General features: G+C 49.2%; 2 protein-coding genes across 5 annotated transcripts in view; one reads left to right on the forward strand and one right to left on the reverse strand.

Annotated features, from left to right (window-relative positions):
* The window catches only part of LOC131672698 (PDF receptor-like), a 47,648-nt gene extending 30,954 nt beyond the window's left edge, over positions 1-16,694 (reverse strand). For all 4 annotated transcript variants that reach the window (XM_058950092.1, XM_058950090.1, XM_058950091.1 and 1 more), the window contains exons 1-2: positions 16,591-16,694; positions 52-462 (exon numbers count right to left, since the gene is read on the reverse strand). In XM_058950092.1, the coding sequence (XP_058806075.1) occupies positions 52-133 (82 nt within the window). In that variant the 5' untranslated portion in view covers positions 134-462; positions 16,591-16,694. The remainder of the gene's footprint in view (positions 1-51; positions 463-16,590) is intronic.
* On the forward strand, positions 2,150-13,410 carry LOC131672702 (uncharacterized). Its single transcript, XM_058950097.1, has 2 exons — positions 2,150-2,226; positions 12,011-13,410. The coding sequence occupies exon 2, from the start codon at positions 12,019-12,021 to the stop codon at positions 13,408-13,410; it is 1,392 nt and encodes a 463-aa protein (XP_058806080.1). The 5' UTR covers positions 2,150-2,226; positions 12,011-12,018.
* Positions 16,695-17,789: the final 1,095 nt, after the last annotated feature.

Below are 17,789 nucleotides of genomic sequence, written 5' to 3' on the forward strand. Positions count from 1 at the left end.
CGATCAATCGCTAAACATACAAGGGGAATTGGTAGATGAGGCGTAACTCACCATTTTCAGGAACAATGTAGTCCCGATGCTGGAGCTCGCAGAGTACCTGTGTGTCATTGCCACTCGCGGCGGGAAAGTCCATATTGCCAATTTACTTATCATAACACTGCTCAATAGTAGCAGCCACTATCTTTCCGGAAGGCGGTGGTTTGCTACATTTTCAGAGTCATTTAAACACTTGCGACACTCTACATATTAGTTTTTTAGTTCTCGAATTTCTGTACACCTAAAATCTTTTCATTGACTTATTAACACTGACTTTTCGCACTTATGGTGATATTATTTCTTTGGTATCGTTTTGTTTAAAAATTCACTCGTATGGACATGATTTTTCATACTGTTTCGGCGTGTCCACTTTCTTTTGTTTATTTTGAATTTTTCGGTGACATCAGCTTCATTGTTGTTGCTTTCCTATTGAAACATTAGTATTATTTAAAATCTGATAATAACTATATTTTGAGACTTTAGTTTAGTGTTCTACACTTTTATAAACCAACAATTTTTTAATTTTAATAAAATATTTGATTTTTTATATTTAACAAAAAGATATAAAAGAAAACTTCAAAATGGTTTAACAACAATTTTTTAGACATTTCTCTAAAATATATACTAAACATCTCAAAGTTATTTTTCAACGTTTTATGTAAGAGAATTAATTATTCCAATAGTTTCTAATAAAACAAACGTTATCTTGCATAACTCTATTATGCTTATTCTAAAATATCTCTAAATTTAGTCCAAAGTCTCTTTATAAGTTACAAAGAATAAGTTAATCTATATTGACTTAGATGTGAAAAAAACACATTTTCAAGATAGATCTATCATAACCCGATTCTCTAACAAAAATATATAAATTAATTTTTTTAATTAATCCGTTAACAATAACTTTCTAAAAGAAAGTCAACTCTTTTGATTCCTAATTGCTATTACAGGTCTCTTATCGGTTAATACGCTTCCGTCTCATTTTGTTCTTTCGCAACTTCGATTCTTAATGTATCATGAAAATTATATACTTTTATACTTCACCTTAAGTTTCAAACTGTTCTCAATAATCCACTTTATATTTTCTAGTTTGTGATGATGCGTCATCACACACAAATATATATTACCGGCACTATGACAGAACAGCCACGACTACATACACCCGCCCACGCACTCCCGGATCTCGCGAACTACGACCTCTAGAAACCTCCCTGACCGATTCGCACGACCCTTACGCTCGCGTACAACCCCTCGCGCACTCACGACCCGATCCGACCCTCCCCCGGGGAGCTAGAAGCCCCTAAAGTTTTCAGTCGCGATCAGCTGATCGCAAGCCCCCGTTAGTTAAGGCAGGCCTAGCTAGACTAAAGGTAGGAGCGACCGAGCGCGTGAGAGCGAGCGAGACCGCCGATGCTAGACCGATCGGAAGCGAGCGAGGGGAATCGGTAAGACCAACGAGCGGTAGATAGAAGAAGATAGACAAGCGACGCTAGTTGACTGACCAATCGTTATCAGCTTAGGGGTGGTCGAACTAATGAGGGAAAACCGACGCTATCTTCGCGGCCAGTAGGCAAATTAGGCGCGAAGGACCGACCAATAAATAAATTGCGCGGGTAAAAAAACGTTAATATAGACGGCGCTGAGACCTGGCTTAGCAACAAGCTAGCCAATCGGCAACAACGAAGGGGAAGTAAACTAGGAGAAGCGGTGCGTCGCCGAAAAACGGCGCGCCAGTAACCGTTAAGCCTCGACGGTAGGAAGTCCGCCGAGCCTCGCCGTTGCGCGGTACGCAGAAATTAGAATAGAAGCAGAAGTGAGAATTAGAATAGAAGCAGAAGTGAGAATTAGAATAGAGGCAGAAGTGAGAATTAGAAAAGAAACAGAAGTGAGAATTAGAAAGAAGCAGGAGTGAGAATTAGAAAAGAAAGTAGAAGTGAAAAGTGGAAACAAAAAAAAAGAGGGGAAAGAAAAGCGAGAGTGAATACGAAAGAAATAGTGAAGGAGGTAGGCAAGAGATAGTGAAAGTGAAAATAGTACAAAAGATATTGAGAGAAATAGGCATAACAGAAGAACGATAATAGATAATAACGATAATAACGATAACAGGATAAAATAACGATAATAACGATAACAGGATAAAATAGCGGAATAACGATAACAAACAGAGCATTAATCGGCCAAAATCTACCAGGAGTAAGTACCCTTTTACTGCCGATTTCTTTGCATGAATGATAACCGCGAGTTTGTCGCGCATTGCCGACCGCCGCGTTTTCGGGAGTGCCGCATGACCTCCGCGCGCATTACGCCTTGACCGAAAACGTTTGCCGTTATCCCCAAGTTTTTTTTTGTCACGTCGTTCTTTGTCCCGCACCTGAAATAGTCGCCTGACCGCCGAATGTTCGCGCGCGGAACCCCGCATGACCTTCGCGCGCCCGTCACCGTTGCTTTATATGGTTTTGCCACCGACCTTTCGGGAATAGTTTCGAGTCGCCGTGTTGCTATCAACCGTGCAACGAGTTTTCTGAGTGTGCGCCCTTGAAATTCCTTTCCGAGTCGATCCAAACATCACACGAGTCGCGTTAGACCTTCATCCGACCGGCAAAACTCAGGTACATCGTCGCCTTTATTTTGTTCGCAAGCATCGCTATACGTAACGTCAACACCGCGAATGGTAGTCAACCTTCGCGCGACCGACCGAATTCCTGAGCGCAATTGTTTTGAACGAGCTGGAATTTTCGCCGCGAATAGATAAACCGACGTTACGTATTCGAATCATAGCCGAAGCCCGAAACATTCAACCGAGTTATTGTCCGTCTAAGCTGACTTCGCGCCGTAGTACGCCACCCGCGTTCCCCCAGTAATCTAGACCAGGCTGACCATCGCTAGGGGTAGACCACTGGGGTAGACCTGGGTTTCTTTTGCATAATAAATCCGAATTTTCTTTATATCCGACTTATTATTGACTACACCCACTTGATCGCCCCATCCCCCGTAGCTTTCGCGACCGGTTTGAGATCGGTAAACGCGTGCGCGAATTCCCGACTGCCCTGATCACCGCTCAACCGATAGCCACCGTCGCAGCCACTACGCCACCAGTCCAGGGAAGGAGTCATCATCCCCCGAACCACTAGCCGCCAACCGGAGCGCCCCTGCGACGCCCCCCTCGATGTACCCGCTTCTGGGATTGAGAGCCGCCATGCCCCGAAACATCTAGCTAGCCGAACGAGCCGCAGCCGTGGGTGGCCTTGGAAACCACCCGTTGCCCCCCTTTCCCCTTTCGCTCGATACGTCTTTCCGCTTTAGACTTGACCGAATCGTCGCCTAGGACTTCGCGCCCCTGCTTCATCCTCCACAGGTGATAGTCGGCCACGCGCGCAAGAACACCGACGGCGACAAGGAGGGAGGCGACGGGGAAACCACCCGACCTCACAGCGACCAGCAGGACCACCGAGCCGAGAACCAGCCGACGTTGCAGCGCTACCACGTTCTCCTAACGCGAGAGCACGGTAGCTGGCGCCCAACTCAATAAAATAAAGCTGCACACGTCGTCTCGGCTGACTGCGCGCCGCTGGCGACAGCGCGAGATCAGGAGAAATACCGTCTTTTATTTTTCCCCTCCCTCTCCCCCGTCGCAAATGGCGCCCAACGTGGGGCGGCGCCATCGAGCTGACCACTGACTAGTCGTTCGGATAGCATCCTCGCCCTTGATCCGTCGCAAATGGCGCCCAACGTGGGGCCCACGCCATCAAGTTAGTCGACGATTAGTGGCTAGGGCGACACCCCTACCCCCGATCCGACCAAGTGGCGTACTGCGACTGCGAATAAGGCGATAATCAGAAGCGAATAATCTGAGGAACTTAGCGATTACATGCGACTATATGCGATGTGCTTGTGATTATATGTGATTATATATGAATTATATGTGATTATGTGTTTGAATTTGAAATGCTGCTAACTGATAATATACTAACCTATGTGTGGGCTGACCGAGATAATAGTATAAGTTGTTCGGGTAAATTTTAAGACGATCGCGATTGTTGGGCCTGACCTGGGACCTTATATCCCCTGTGTTTGCGTTGGGAAGATTTTCTGTGGTAGACCTGCGAGAGTACCCGGCTAGACCTTTTGTTTAGCTAAGGGCTCGAAACCAGTTATTGACCGACCTTGGATAGGTCGTTGATTAGGGGTTTGACCACTGGGTTCGTACGACCTCGCGACTTTCTGTCCCGGGTAGCAAATCCCGATTGGACTTTACTCCGAACGTGGAGTGAGACCAAGCCTGACCAGTCGAACTGGCCAGTAAGGATAAGCCTGACCTTCGGGAACCGAATGACCTCGCGACCGTAGAACTCAGTAATAGACCTCAACTGGAATTAACCCCTTCAGTGATAACTAGATTAAACCGAGTATTAAACCAGGAAACCACAGTGCTTAACGCATTAGCTGCTTGGCGCAGAATGACATCCAACGCAAGTACAGGAGTACCGACCACCAGGACCGAGGACATGGACACCTTTGAAGGATCCGAGGACCAGCCATGGGACAACCTGAGGATGTGGGACACCCTTAAGAAGTCACATGCTGGACGAGAAATAGCCGTGACGATTAAGGAGATGACGCTTGACGAGGTACATGGAGAAATGGAGCGACTTGGACTCCCTATTACTGGACTACCTGACGTCGACCGCCTTGAGTACCTGCGATACCGTCTGCGGGAGGAGCGAGTAAAACCGGATCAACGAATTAAAGGATCCCTACACCTTAGCACCTTTCCATCGTACTGCACCGTATTATGGCGCCCTGTGGAGACCAGTAGCGATGCCCAAACGCACCAATCGGAATCCACAGCAGCGGAGGGACGAAGTCGCCCAAAATCCAAAGTTGCTAAGGCCATCGAAGAAAGCGACCACGACCAGAACGCCAGATCAGGAACGAAGGCGCTTAAGGCCCGCCCGCTTTCTAAGGTACCAAGTCAAGCTGACCCGTCCGACCTAGCTGATCCGAGTACCTCAGAGGATGACACAGCCGATCCGACAGGAAGATTACGGCGGTCCAAACGGACCCAACAAGCCTCAGCGATCAGTGGAGCGCGCAATCATAAGAGAGCCGACGCTGTCATGGAACAGCCGGCCAAGAAGGGCAAGAATATCCGAAAGATACCACCGCATGGGGCAGCCGACCAACCTGAGATGCATTTGGAGCTTTCGGAACGCACCGGAACCATTCGCCGAGTTACAAGAACGAAGAAAGGTGTTGCTGAATCAAGAGGGGTAGACCGAGGGACCGATACCGACGAGCCAGCCATTAGGGAGAGCCGAGGGATTGGTCGGGGCGAAGAGTCTCTTAGGAGGGTTGACCTGAACCGATCTTTGCTTCAACTGGCGGAAGAGGACCGAATGGACCTGTCAGCTGAACCAGGAACCTGTCGTAAGGGTAACCTGACCGAAAATGGGCAAGAGAAATCCAGGACATCGTGCAGTAGACAGCTGCGTCCTAGTGAAGATCGGCTCACCAGTTCGCATCGCCAGACCAGGACCTCCACTTGTATGGCTGCCTTATCATCAGATGATACGGCCAGTGAGAGCGATAGGAGGACGTCCCCGCGTAGACCCTCTTCGAAACAGTATAGGCATAGACACACTAGGCATTCGAGTCCGGACCGACGTAGCGACAAACGCGGCAATGGATCGCACACCACTGACTGCAGATCCCCTGATCGGACTATCAGACGGCCAACGAAATCGACCCGCTCTGGCAAGTCTAGGTCGAAGCAAGTGAGCTCGAGCCCTGTGCGACCACATGGAAAGGCCCACTGCCGCGACCACGATTCACCGAAGCCACGAGTACATCAAAGGCATGAAAGCCGCGGTCGAAGATGTAGGCCTGAGAGAACTGACCGACACTCAAGACACTCCCATCGGAATAGGGATTCGTCTTCAGAATCAGACAGCAGCAGTGAACGAGACAGTCCAGCCCGCCGCCGCAGACCCGTCAAGGTTCAGTCACACCGTCGTCATAGGGGTGACCACGACCGTTGGCGTGAGCCTGAACATTACGCATCCGAGACCAGCGAATCCGAATACTCGAGCGACCTCCAGAGTAGTCCGGACCGACGGCGCCCACAGCGAGACAGGCATTACGAGGAGTATGATGTAGCTAAAAGAGATTTGAGGAATATCAGGATACTGGAAAGCAGGAAGATAAGATATAACGGATCAGACGGCCCGGAAGAGTTTATCGGACAGATTGAGGAAGTTAAAGCCCGGACCGGAATGACCAGCAGCGACCTACTGCACGTGATATCGTCCACGTTCACCAAAGAAGTCGCATCCTGGTACCGTAGCCTGGCCAGAGAAATCCACTGTTGGAAGGACCTGAAACGAGCCCTGCGAGACCACTACGGACGCAGGTTGACCGATGACGACATTGAAGAGGAGCTGCGACGTCGATCACAAGCCCCGGGGGAAACCATCATCGACTACCTCGATGCTTTCCGACATATCGCGAGCTTCTTTAAACATCCACTCTCCACTTCGACCCAGATCAAGATTGCCCAGCGCAACTTGCTACCAGCTTATAGGAGGTATATGGCTGATAAGTCCATACGACATTTCAGCGACCTAACCTACTATGGGCGAAAATGGGAGAACCTAGAGGAGATGGATGAACAGTATCATCCTCCGTCGAATAAGACTCGTTTCCCAGCAGCGGCCCCGAAGACCAGCAAAAGAACGGCCAAGATTTCTTCGATAAGCTCAGATAAGGTAGAACCGAACCGGAGCCAGGAGACTTTACCGGACCTGACACCGAAGCCAGACAGGAAGCCAAAGACCAAGGAACCCGTGAAGGTCAACACGACCACGGTACCCAAGGAACCTCCTGACGCTCCGATGTTAGCTCAGGTCATGTCGTCAATGAACCCGCACCAGTATTTGGGGCTACCACCGACACCCCCGACCGTCACCGTTCCACCTGCGAACGGCCCAACGAACTCGAATCCCTCGCAGCTAGATCAAGGGTATGAGTCTCGATGGTTACGACCCTCGATTCTCCCCCTACGACCGCCTGTCAGCCCTCAGCCGCCCCAGCCAGACCGTCAGCCGTATAGGCCTGACCAATGTAGAGCGTGCCCGGATGACCACGATTATCGAAGATGCCCGAGACGGAAATGCTACTTCTGTTATGAGCCTGGACACATGGCAGGACAGTGTCCAAAACGAGCTGCACTATTTCCAAGAGAAAGACCGCGAGAAGCACGAGGAATGTTCTGCCAAGTATGCAAATTACCAGGAGCCCCCTTTGACTTCTGCAAAAACTGCAGTAATCGTCGTACAGGGCTTCTGGGAAACGAGGCTTCGGGGGAGCAGGCGAGCCCGCTACTTCCCCGAGTCATCGACAATCTGCGATAAAGGGCTTCGAGACGGACGCACAATGGAGAGAAGAGGATGAGAAAATAGAGAGTTGGCGCACTGGACGAGGAAACGCGACTACGGAGCTGGGGCCTATGGACCAGGACGTAGTCGAAACGCCTTACTTGACCCTGCAGACGAGCTCTGAGGAGTCAGACATGCCCATCGACCGACCTCTCTGGACGGATGACGAGCCTCTAAGCAGATTATTGCGGACGCTCGAGACACCGGACACCCTCATCCTGCAACTTCCGACCAAGTGCGTCCCGACCGACTCAAGGGTGGAGAACGCAACGTACCCACCCCTGAGTGAAAGGAAACTGGAAAACCTGGACCCTGCTGACCGGGCCGTGGAAAGATCGGACCCTAAGCCCAGCAACGACCAGATTTCCGGCGACCGACCCGTAAGAGAGCGAGCAAGCAATGCGAATAAGTACCCCTGGGCGTCAGGCCAGATAGTAGTAGGCCCCAGGGGGAAAGATAGCGAAGAAGATTCCTGTGGGTCAGGCCAGACTAGAGTAGGCCCCAGGAGAGCGATGCAGAAGAAAGGAAACCTACCCGACTCTGAGGACAGCAAAAATAACTCAGAGTCGGGAGCGATGAGCAGAGCAAATAAGTACCCCTGGGAGTCAGGCCAGATGGATGTAGGCCCCAGGGGGAAGTGTGATGAAGAAAACTCCTGTGGGTCAGGCCAGACTAGAGTAGGCCCCAGGAGAGCGATGCAGAAGCGAAAAGATTCGCCCGACTCTGAGGACAGCACAAATAACTCAGAGCCGGGGACGATGAGCAACGTAGGCAAGTACCCCTGGGAGTCAGGCCAGACTAGTGTAGGCCCCAGGGGGAAATACAGGGAAGCAAATTCCTGGGAGTCAGGCCAGATGGATGCAGACCCCAGGAATACGAAGCAGCAGGAAGCAATGACCGTTGGCCCTGATGAGAGTTATGACAACTCAGGGAGACGGGCGCCGAAAGGACCGATAGGACCCTGGGAGCCAGGTGGGACAGACACTGGCACCAAGGTAAAGACGGTGACCTTCGCTGACCCCGAGGACAGCAAAAATAACTCGGAGTCAAATGCGAACCCACGAAGGGAGGAGGACACCCAGCTGTGCGGGCCGGCCGACTGCTCAGGGGAGACTACGTTATTCGACGCCGGATTAACCGATCGACCAGACGAGTCCGAAACTGACCAGTATGGGGCTACAAATACGCCAGGGACCCTCTCGGTTAAGAGCGCACACTGCGACAACCGTCTGTTTATTCCTATCGCTATCGGCAAGATAGTATACGACGCCCTGATAGACTCGGGCGCGTCAGTATCTATCGTCGGACCCTCGATCACAGCCCGGTACCGAGACCGACTTATACCGCGTTTCAGTGAGGTACAAGGAGTGACCGGGGTCATTGAGCGAACTGAAGGAGAATTGCCACTCCAAGTGAGCTGCGATGGGCATACGGCCAGGTTCAACTTCAAAGCTATGACTAACCTGACCGGACCACCCATCATCCTTGGACTAGATTTCTTGACCGAATGGGACATGGTATTGCTATTTAAGGACAAGAAATGGAGAGTACGTGGGGGGCGATGGCACCACTTGAGGCCTCACAAACCCCACGAATTTGTAACCTTCTCTGCGGAATGTGCGGGGTTGACCGAAATGACGACCGCCCAGACCGCAAAGTTGAATGAAATAATAGAAAGGCTGCTACCGCCTGAGACAGACGAGCTAGGACGTACACCCGTAGTAAAACATCTGATTGACATAGGAGATTCGAAACCAGTAAGGCAAGGACTACGTAGAATGTCACCAGCAGTGCAGAAGATTGTACGAGACGAGATTAAGAGAATGTATGATTTAGGCATTATAAGGCCGTCCAAGAGTGCCTGGAGAAGCGCACCAGTAATGATCCGGAAGCCTGACGGGACATGGAGATTCTGCATTGACTACAGAGACCTGAACAAGGTGACCCGCAAGGACGCATATCCGCTGCCGAACATGGACTCGATATTAGACCGACTTAGGCATGCAAGATACATCAGCAAGATAGACCTACGACAAGCATATTTCCAGATTGCATTAGAGGAAGATAGTTGCCAGTACACAGCTTTCGCAAGCCCTGGTGAAGGGTTGTGGGAGTTTGTTGTAATGCCCTTCGGACTAGTAAACGCACCAGCCACGTTTCAACGACTGGCTGATGCCCTGTTCGGACCAGACTGGGAACCATATGTTTTCCCGTACCTGGATGATATCATAATAGCAACCGAGAACTTTGATGACCATCTACATTTCTTAGAACTAGTCCTCAGACGACTCAATGATGCTGGCCTACAGATCAACGCTAAGAAATGCGAATTTGGATGCTCTCGCCTCAACTACCTGGGATTCCTACTGGACCATGACGGACTTCGACCAGATCCAGACCGTACTAGACCAGTACTGGAATTCCCAGTACCGCGCACCGTCACGCAATTGAAGAGCTTTTTAGGAATGGTGGAATGGTACTCCCGATTTATCAAGAATTGTTCCGAAATTAAAGTCCCGCTACAGAAGCTAACGAAAAAGAATCAAGTGTATACTTGGGGACCGGAACAGCAACTGGCCTTTGAAACCTTGAAGCAAGCCTTAACGCAAGCTCCGGTATTAGCCCGTCCCGACTTCAGTCGACCTTTCACCGTCCAGACCGACGCGAGTGATTTCGCCATCGGAGGGGTACTGAGTCAAGAATTCGACGACGGCGAACATCCCATAGTATACATCAGCAGATCCCTGACAGGACCGGAGCGTAATTATTCGGTAACGGAAAAGGAATGCTTGGCAGTGATATACGCGATAAACAAGCTGAGGCCATATCTAGAAGGCTATGAATTCACCGTAGTGACCGACCACAGTGCCTTGACCTGGCTCTTTAACAACAAAGAACCAAAAGGTCGCCTAGGCCGTTGGATCCTGGAACTACAACAATGGCCAATCACTGTGAAACACCGAAAAGGGAACCTACATAATCTGCCCGATGCCCTATCACGAATGTCGCCAGGACCAGATGCCGTATCAGCCTTCAAACTGATCAAAGACACCTGGTACCTACGACGGCGATGGGATGTTAACCAGAACCCAGCAAAATTCCCGGACTGGAAGGTCGAGGACAATATGCTATACTATCACCGACTGGATGAGCCGACCGACCCGGTCACCGACGGAGAGACTAACTGGAAGCTTGTGGTACCGGACGAGTATAGACAGCAAATAATGTATGATGCCCACTGCTTGACAACGACTGGCCACCTAGGGGTTGAAAAGACCTATCTAAGGATTGCTCACGACTACTATTGGAGAGGGATGTATTCAAGCGTATACAACTACGTGACCCGTTGCGAAAAGTGTCAAAAGTATAAAGCCAGCCAACTAGGACCTCAAGGCCTAATGGGCCGGCGGAATATCGACCGACCATGGGCCGTAGTTGCAGTTGACACCATGGAATTCCCCAGGAGCAAGACCCAGAATAAATACCTACTAGTGTTCCAAGACCTGTTCACTCGTTGGATAGAGCTGAAGCCGGTACGAGCAGCTAACGGAAAGAACGTGGCCCGAGCTTTCGAGGAGTTGATCTTGTTTCGCTGGGAGACCCCGGATTACCTGTTAACCGACAACGGCAAGGAATATGCCAACAGATGCGTAGATACCATGCTACAGGAGTATGGTATCAAGCACGTCACCACCGTGCCGTACCATCCGCAGGCTAACCCAGTCGAACGCACGAACCGTACACTAAAGACCATGATAGCGACCTTTGTCGACAACAACCATAAGGATTGGGACCAACACCTAAACGAGCTCCGCTACGCGATAAACACGGCAATACAGTCGACCACGCGGACGTCACCAGCCTTTCTAAACTTCGGACGACAACCAAAGCCCCCAAAGAGCCTACGCCGCAAGGTGGAGTCTACCGAGGTTAAAGTGGCGTCAGACCCAAATGAATGGGTAAACCGACTGAAGAAACTGGACGACCTTCGCGAAACGATTCAGGATCGACTGGACCAAGCCCACAGCCAGATGGCCGACCGCTATAATAAAGGTCGGAGACCAACAAAATACAAAATAGGAGACCTGGTATGGAGAAAAGCTCATCACCTATCCAATGCGGCTAACCAATTCTCGGCGAAATTAGCCGAGAAATATGAGGGACCATTCCGGATAAAGGAACAGCTATCAGACAACGTGTACATTATCGAGAATACGTCCGGCAAGGAAATAGGAAAAGTCCACGTTACCCAATTAAAACCTTATAAAGGAGAAAATCCGGTAAATGTTAAGTTAGTTACCGAACGACCACCGCGTAACTAAGACCACAGAACCTAAACGAATAAGATCACGCCCCGAAAATCATGCGGAATCGAGAACTAGAAAGGACAAGCCTCTCTAGTTTTACAAAGGGGGGGGGGAGATGTAGGTCGCGTAACAAACTAATTAACTAACCAGACTAACATCGCACGATTGGTGCTGGTTGATGACCTTGACTAATAGACCTCCCCTATTGACCGAAAACTAAGACCTTCTGATTTACAGGCTTGACCATGCCTCCCAAATTTGGAACCCGCACACGACGGCCCCTCCACCACCGGCCAGAATTGGAATTCCGGCCAACAGAGGACGGCCCACCACCCAAACCAGAGCTCGTCATTATATCCTCAGATGAGGAAGATGACCACGACCGACAAGACCAGAGGGCAACAGCGCCATCCCCCTCGTTCTCGACCTCCTCCTATATAATGGAGATAGAGGAGGAGATTTTGAAAGAAAAGGCTCGCCTCGGACTGCAGGATCGACTTACCCTGGCAGCAAAAAGGGTAGCGGCCCTGGTTCCCCCGGCGGAACAAACTGCAGCCGACCAAAAAATATTCCACCTGGCAGGCCTCATCGAGAAAACGGGTGGAAACCAACCTTCAGGAAGCGGCCAGAGCTCAGACGAGTCGGGAATAGTCCTCCTTACAAGAGGAGAAGGATTAGATAGCCCCACGGACGAAACCAGACCGACCAGCCGAGACCCGACCCCGGAGACCACGAGAGCGACGGTAGTCCCTGCTATCCGGGGGGGAGACCAGCCCGAGGATAGCCAGGAGGACCCGAAACCGAGCCAAACCGAGAGATCGTCGCAACACCATCCTCACCCGGGATGGTTACCGGTCACAAACACGGACGATAGGGCCACCCTAATCCGCGGAATCGAGGAAAGGAGGATAAGGGGGGAAAATGGCCGGAGGAGAAGATACAACCTTCGGAGGCACCTGGAATATAATGACCTGGTGAGCGTGATGGACCGTTCGGACGCATCCAGCGACGAACCAGGTCCCCCAACCCGCACATCACCACCTCGAGGCATCCGCCCCTGGATAAATTACGAAGCCCGCCCCAGAGATACCGGAGCAGGCTTCGGAAATCTAAGAGCCATCCCTACAGACCCGACCATAGACCCTCCTGGCCGCAGTTGCTTTAACTGCTGGATGCCCGGACACAGCTACCGGACCTGCCCGCGTCCAACGGAAGCCAACCAATATTGCGGCAACTGTGGCCGGAGAGGGGTGGGGGTCGAAAACTGCCCAAGATGCGCAGAGGAATATTGGCATCGCCAGGACAGGACAACCGCGGGCCGACTGACGCACCACGTGGCACATCCAGAGGCCCCACCTCCCTCCTACGACGAAGTGGTGCAACCAGCCACCATTAATCGACCGGGGCCATCAACCGGCGCTATCCCACGCCCCCCTGAATATAGACGCCAGAACCGTCACAACCCCAGCCACAGCCGACCGCACATTGAAGCCGCACAAGACATCGAGGACCGCCTGAGGGAACTGGATAAACTTCGTCAAGCCGTGGAGGCTATGGCCGCGGCAGAACGCCGAAATTTAGAGAAGGTTAGAAGAAACCGCAGTTTGAATCGGGGCAGAGAATCCAGTAGCGATTAAGAATAATAAACCGCGGCCTCCGGGCCTATTAATCACATCTGACTACTCTTATTTAACCCTAATCCGATCCCTTAAACACCCCCTTTCAGGTCACTAAATCAGTAGCCGAGGACCAGGTGTGAGCAGATCATCAGTAGACCCGCGATGACCGACGAATCACGGTGCATGTGTATGCACCGGATTAGTGGGGGGCTATGTGATGATGCGTCATCACACACAAATATATATTACCGGCACTATGACAGAACAGCCACGACTACATACACCCGCCCACGCACTCCCGGATCTCGCGAACTACGACCTCTAGAAACCTCCCTGACCGATTCGCACGACCCTTACGCTCGCGTACAACCCCTCGCGCACTCACGACCCGATCCGACCCTCCCCCGGGGAGCTAGAAGCCCCTAAAGTTTTCAGTCGCGATCAGCTGATCGCAAGCCCCCGTTAGTTAAGGCAGGCCTAGCTAGACTAAAGGTAGGAGCGACCGAGCGCGTGAGAGCGAGCGAGACCGCCGATGCTAGACCGATCGGAAGCGAGCGAGGGGAATCGGTAAGACCAACGAGCGGTAGATAGAAGAAGATAGACAAGCGACGCTAGTTGACTGACCAATCGTTATCAGCTTAGGGGTGGTCGAACTAATGAGGGAAAACCGACGCTATCTTCGCGGCCAGTAGGCAAATTAGGCGCGAAGGACCGACCAATAAATAAATTGCGCGGGTAAAAAAACGTTAATATAGACGGCGCTGAGACCTGGCTTAGCAACAAGCTAGCCAATCGGCAACAACGAAGGGGAAGTAAACTAGGAGAAGCGGTGCGTCGCCGAAAAACGGCGCGCCAGTAACCGTTAAGCCTCGACGGTAGGAAGTCCGCCGAGCCTCGCCGTTGCGCGGTACGCAGAAATTAGAATAGAAGCAGAAGTGAGAATTAGAATAGAAGCAGAAGTGAGAATTAGAATAGAGGCAGAAGTGAGAATTAGAAAAGAAACAGAAGTGAGAATTAGAAAGAAGCAGGAGTGAGAATTAGAAAAGAAAGTAGAAGTGAAAAGTGGAAACAAAAAAAAAGAGGGGAAAGAAAAGCGAGAGTGAATACGAAAGAAATAGTGAAGGAGGTAGGCAAGAGATAGTGAAAGTGAAAATAGTACAAAAGATATTGAGAGAAATAGGCATAACAGAAGAACGATAATAGATAATAACGATAATAACGATAACAGGATAAAATAACGATAATAACGATAACAGGATAAAATAGCGGAATAACGATAACAAACAGAGCATTAATCGGCCAAAATCTACCAGGAGTAAGTACCCTTTTACTGCCGATTTCTTTGCATGAATGATAACCGCGAGTTTGTCGCGCATTGCCGACCGCCGCGTTTTCGGGAGTGCCGCATGACCTCCGCGCGCATTACGCCTTGACCGAAAACGTTTGCCGTTATCCCCAAGTTTTTTTTTGTCACGTCGTTCTTTGTCCCGCACCTGAAATAGTCGCCTGACCGCCGAATGTTCGCGCGCGGAACCCCGCATGACCTTCGCGCGCCCGTCACCGTTGCTTTATATGGTTTTGCCACCGACCTTTCGGGAATAGTTTCGAGTCGCCGTGTTGCTATCAACCGTGCAACGAGTTTTCTGAGTGTGCGCCCTTGAAATTCCTTTCCGAGTCGATCCAAACATCACACGAGTCGCGTTAGACCTTCATCCGACCGGCAAAACTCAGGTACATCGTCGCCTTTATTTTGTTCGCAAGCATCGCTATACGTAACGTCAACACCGCGAATGGTAGTCAACCTTCGCGCGACCGACCGAATTCCTGAGCGCAATTGTTTTGAACGAGCTGGAATTTTCGCCGCGAATAGATAAACCGACGTTACGTATTCGAATCATAGCCGAAGCCCGAAACATTCAACCGAGTTATTGTCCGTCTAAGCTGACTTCGCGCCGTAGTACGCCACCCGCGTTCCCCCAGTAATCTAGACCAGGCTGACCATCGCTAGGGGTAGACCACTGGGGTAGACCTGGGTTTCTTTTGCATAATAAATCCGAATTTTCTTTATATCCGACTTATTATTGACTACACCCACTTGATCGCCCCATCCCCCGTAGCTTTCGCGACCGGTTTGAGATCGGTAAACGCGTGCGCGAATTCCCGACTGCCCTGATCACCGCTCAACCGATAGCCACCGTCGCAGCCACTACGCCACCAGTCCAGGGAAGGAGTCATCATCCCCCGAACCACTAGCCGCCAACCGGAGCGCCCCTGCGACGCCCCCCTCGATGTACCCGCTTCTGGGATTGAGAGCCGCCATGCCCCGAAACATCTAGCTAGCCGAACGAGCCGCAGCCGTGGGTGGCCTTGGAAACCACCCGTTGCCCCCCTTTCCCCTTTCGCTCGATACGTCTTTCCGCTTTAGACTTGACCGAATCGTCGCCTAGGACTTCGCGCCCCTGCTTCATCCTCCACAGGTGATAGTCGGCCACGCGCGCAAGAACACCGACGGCGACAAGGAGGGAGGCGACGGGGAAACCACCCGACCTCACAGCGACCAGCAGGACCACCGAGCCGAGAACCAGCCGACGTTGCAGCGCTACCACGTTCTCCTAACGCGAGAGCACGGTAGCTGGCGCCCAACTCAATAAAATAAAGCTGCACACGTCGTCTCGGCTGACTGCGCGCCGCTGGCGACAGCGCGAGATCAGGAGAAATACCGTCTTTTATTTTTCCCCTCCCTCTCCCCCGTCGCAAGTTCTTTTCTTTTTTACGAACTTTGAAGGCTTTTTTTACAGAATTAATTTTCTGTGATGATTAGAGTTAAGTTTCCAATATTGCGTATTCGTTTCTTAATTAAATTTGCAAAATATCATCTACATTTTACCGAAAAGAACAATGTTACTTTTTCGTTAAATATTAAATCAAGAATCGTGTTAAATATCTTTTCTTCAAGGCAAATAATGCTAAAAGAGATATTCCTCTTTTCAAAGTTACACCTAGGAAAGCCATTTTCAAATAACAGATTTGCAAGTTATTTTTTTCCTCCCTTTTAAAACTAAATTAAACCAATCGTACAAACACACGCGTGCAGATATGAAGTTGAAAGTGGAGTTTGAAAACGATGCAACATTCTTGAAGGACAGTTTGCAAAAGAATTTTGAAATCAACAAGCGGATGACTGAACAAGAGACATACCGATGAGAAATAAGTTGACCGTCCTTTTTTGTGGATCGTTACGTCGCTTCTTTTCTTCTCATGTGCACGCTTTTTTCAGTTCATTCTTTCCCTGTTTGCCAATCTGAAAAAAATTCCACGAGTAGATAAGTAATTTTAATTTGTTGATTTTCATGGATTGTTATATTTTAACAAATGTCTCATAAAATCATTTAGTTAAAAAAGTTTATTTTAACGAAAAATGCTTCCAATCAAATATTACAAATTCGAGTCGATGCACGTTTTAGAAATTTACATTTGTTCGCGAAGAACCTAAATAATGATTTATGACTACAAGTGTCAAAATCACTAGAATATACCAAATTCTACAAGGTATATATACTCATTGTAATGATTTACCTCTAGTCTGGTATTGAATTTCTACGATATTTCGATTATTAATCATGATAGATTAAAGATAGGGTAACGTCGCAAAAGAAATAACATATCGATAATAGAGTTTTATTGACATAGAGTAAAAGGATATACACTTTCCGTCACATGCTTTTGCCCAACTTTAGGAAAAAATCTGGAAGGCACAAAAGTTTTATATCTTGGCAGAAAATTATCGCAGCTTTAAAATTCCAAGGTAATCGTCTTCTGTGAGTTCAAAGCTTTTAAAAAGAAATTATTTCGACACTCCGTACGCAAAGTGCGTCTTTCCCGCACGCTCGGTAGAAAATGTGCGTTGAAAATCGCACTTTCCACACGTTGTATCAAAAAATACGGTACGACACATGTTCGCTTCGCTCGGGCGTAAACGCCACACGAGACAAGAATCTACCTTCCCGTACTTGTATCGTAATGTACTATTGCGTACTAAAAAAAAAACTGAAAAATATGTTTTATTAACAACAAAATAATAATAAAAAAATCAAAATGTTAAATTCTCATGGAACTCTATATAGTTTTTGAACCGGTAATCGTATCTTAAAAATGTCGTTGTCACAGCATATTTCATTTCTTTATAAAAATAATTTAACATATTTTTGTTCTATTGTAAAAACTTATTTATTTACTATATTATCTATTGTTTCTTTATTTATTTGTTTTATTGTTAGTTGTTAATATATAGTTTACGTATTATGATTATTAAATACAACTGAAACATTTTTTGAACTGAATCATAAATTTTGATTTTTTTAAATCCATGAAAAGAGTAAAGAAAATATTTGGCTATT

This window comes from Phymastichus coffea, unplaced genomic scaffold, assembly GCF_024137745.1.
Source record: "Phymastichus coffea isolate CEN01 unplaced genomic scaffold, Cenicafe_Pcof_1.1 PCOF00156, whole genome shotgun sequence".
NCBI lineage: Eukaryota > Metazoa > Arthropoda > Insecta > Hymenoptera > Eulophidae > Phymastichus > Phymastichus coffea.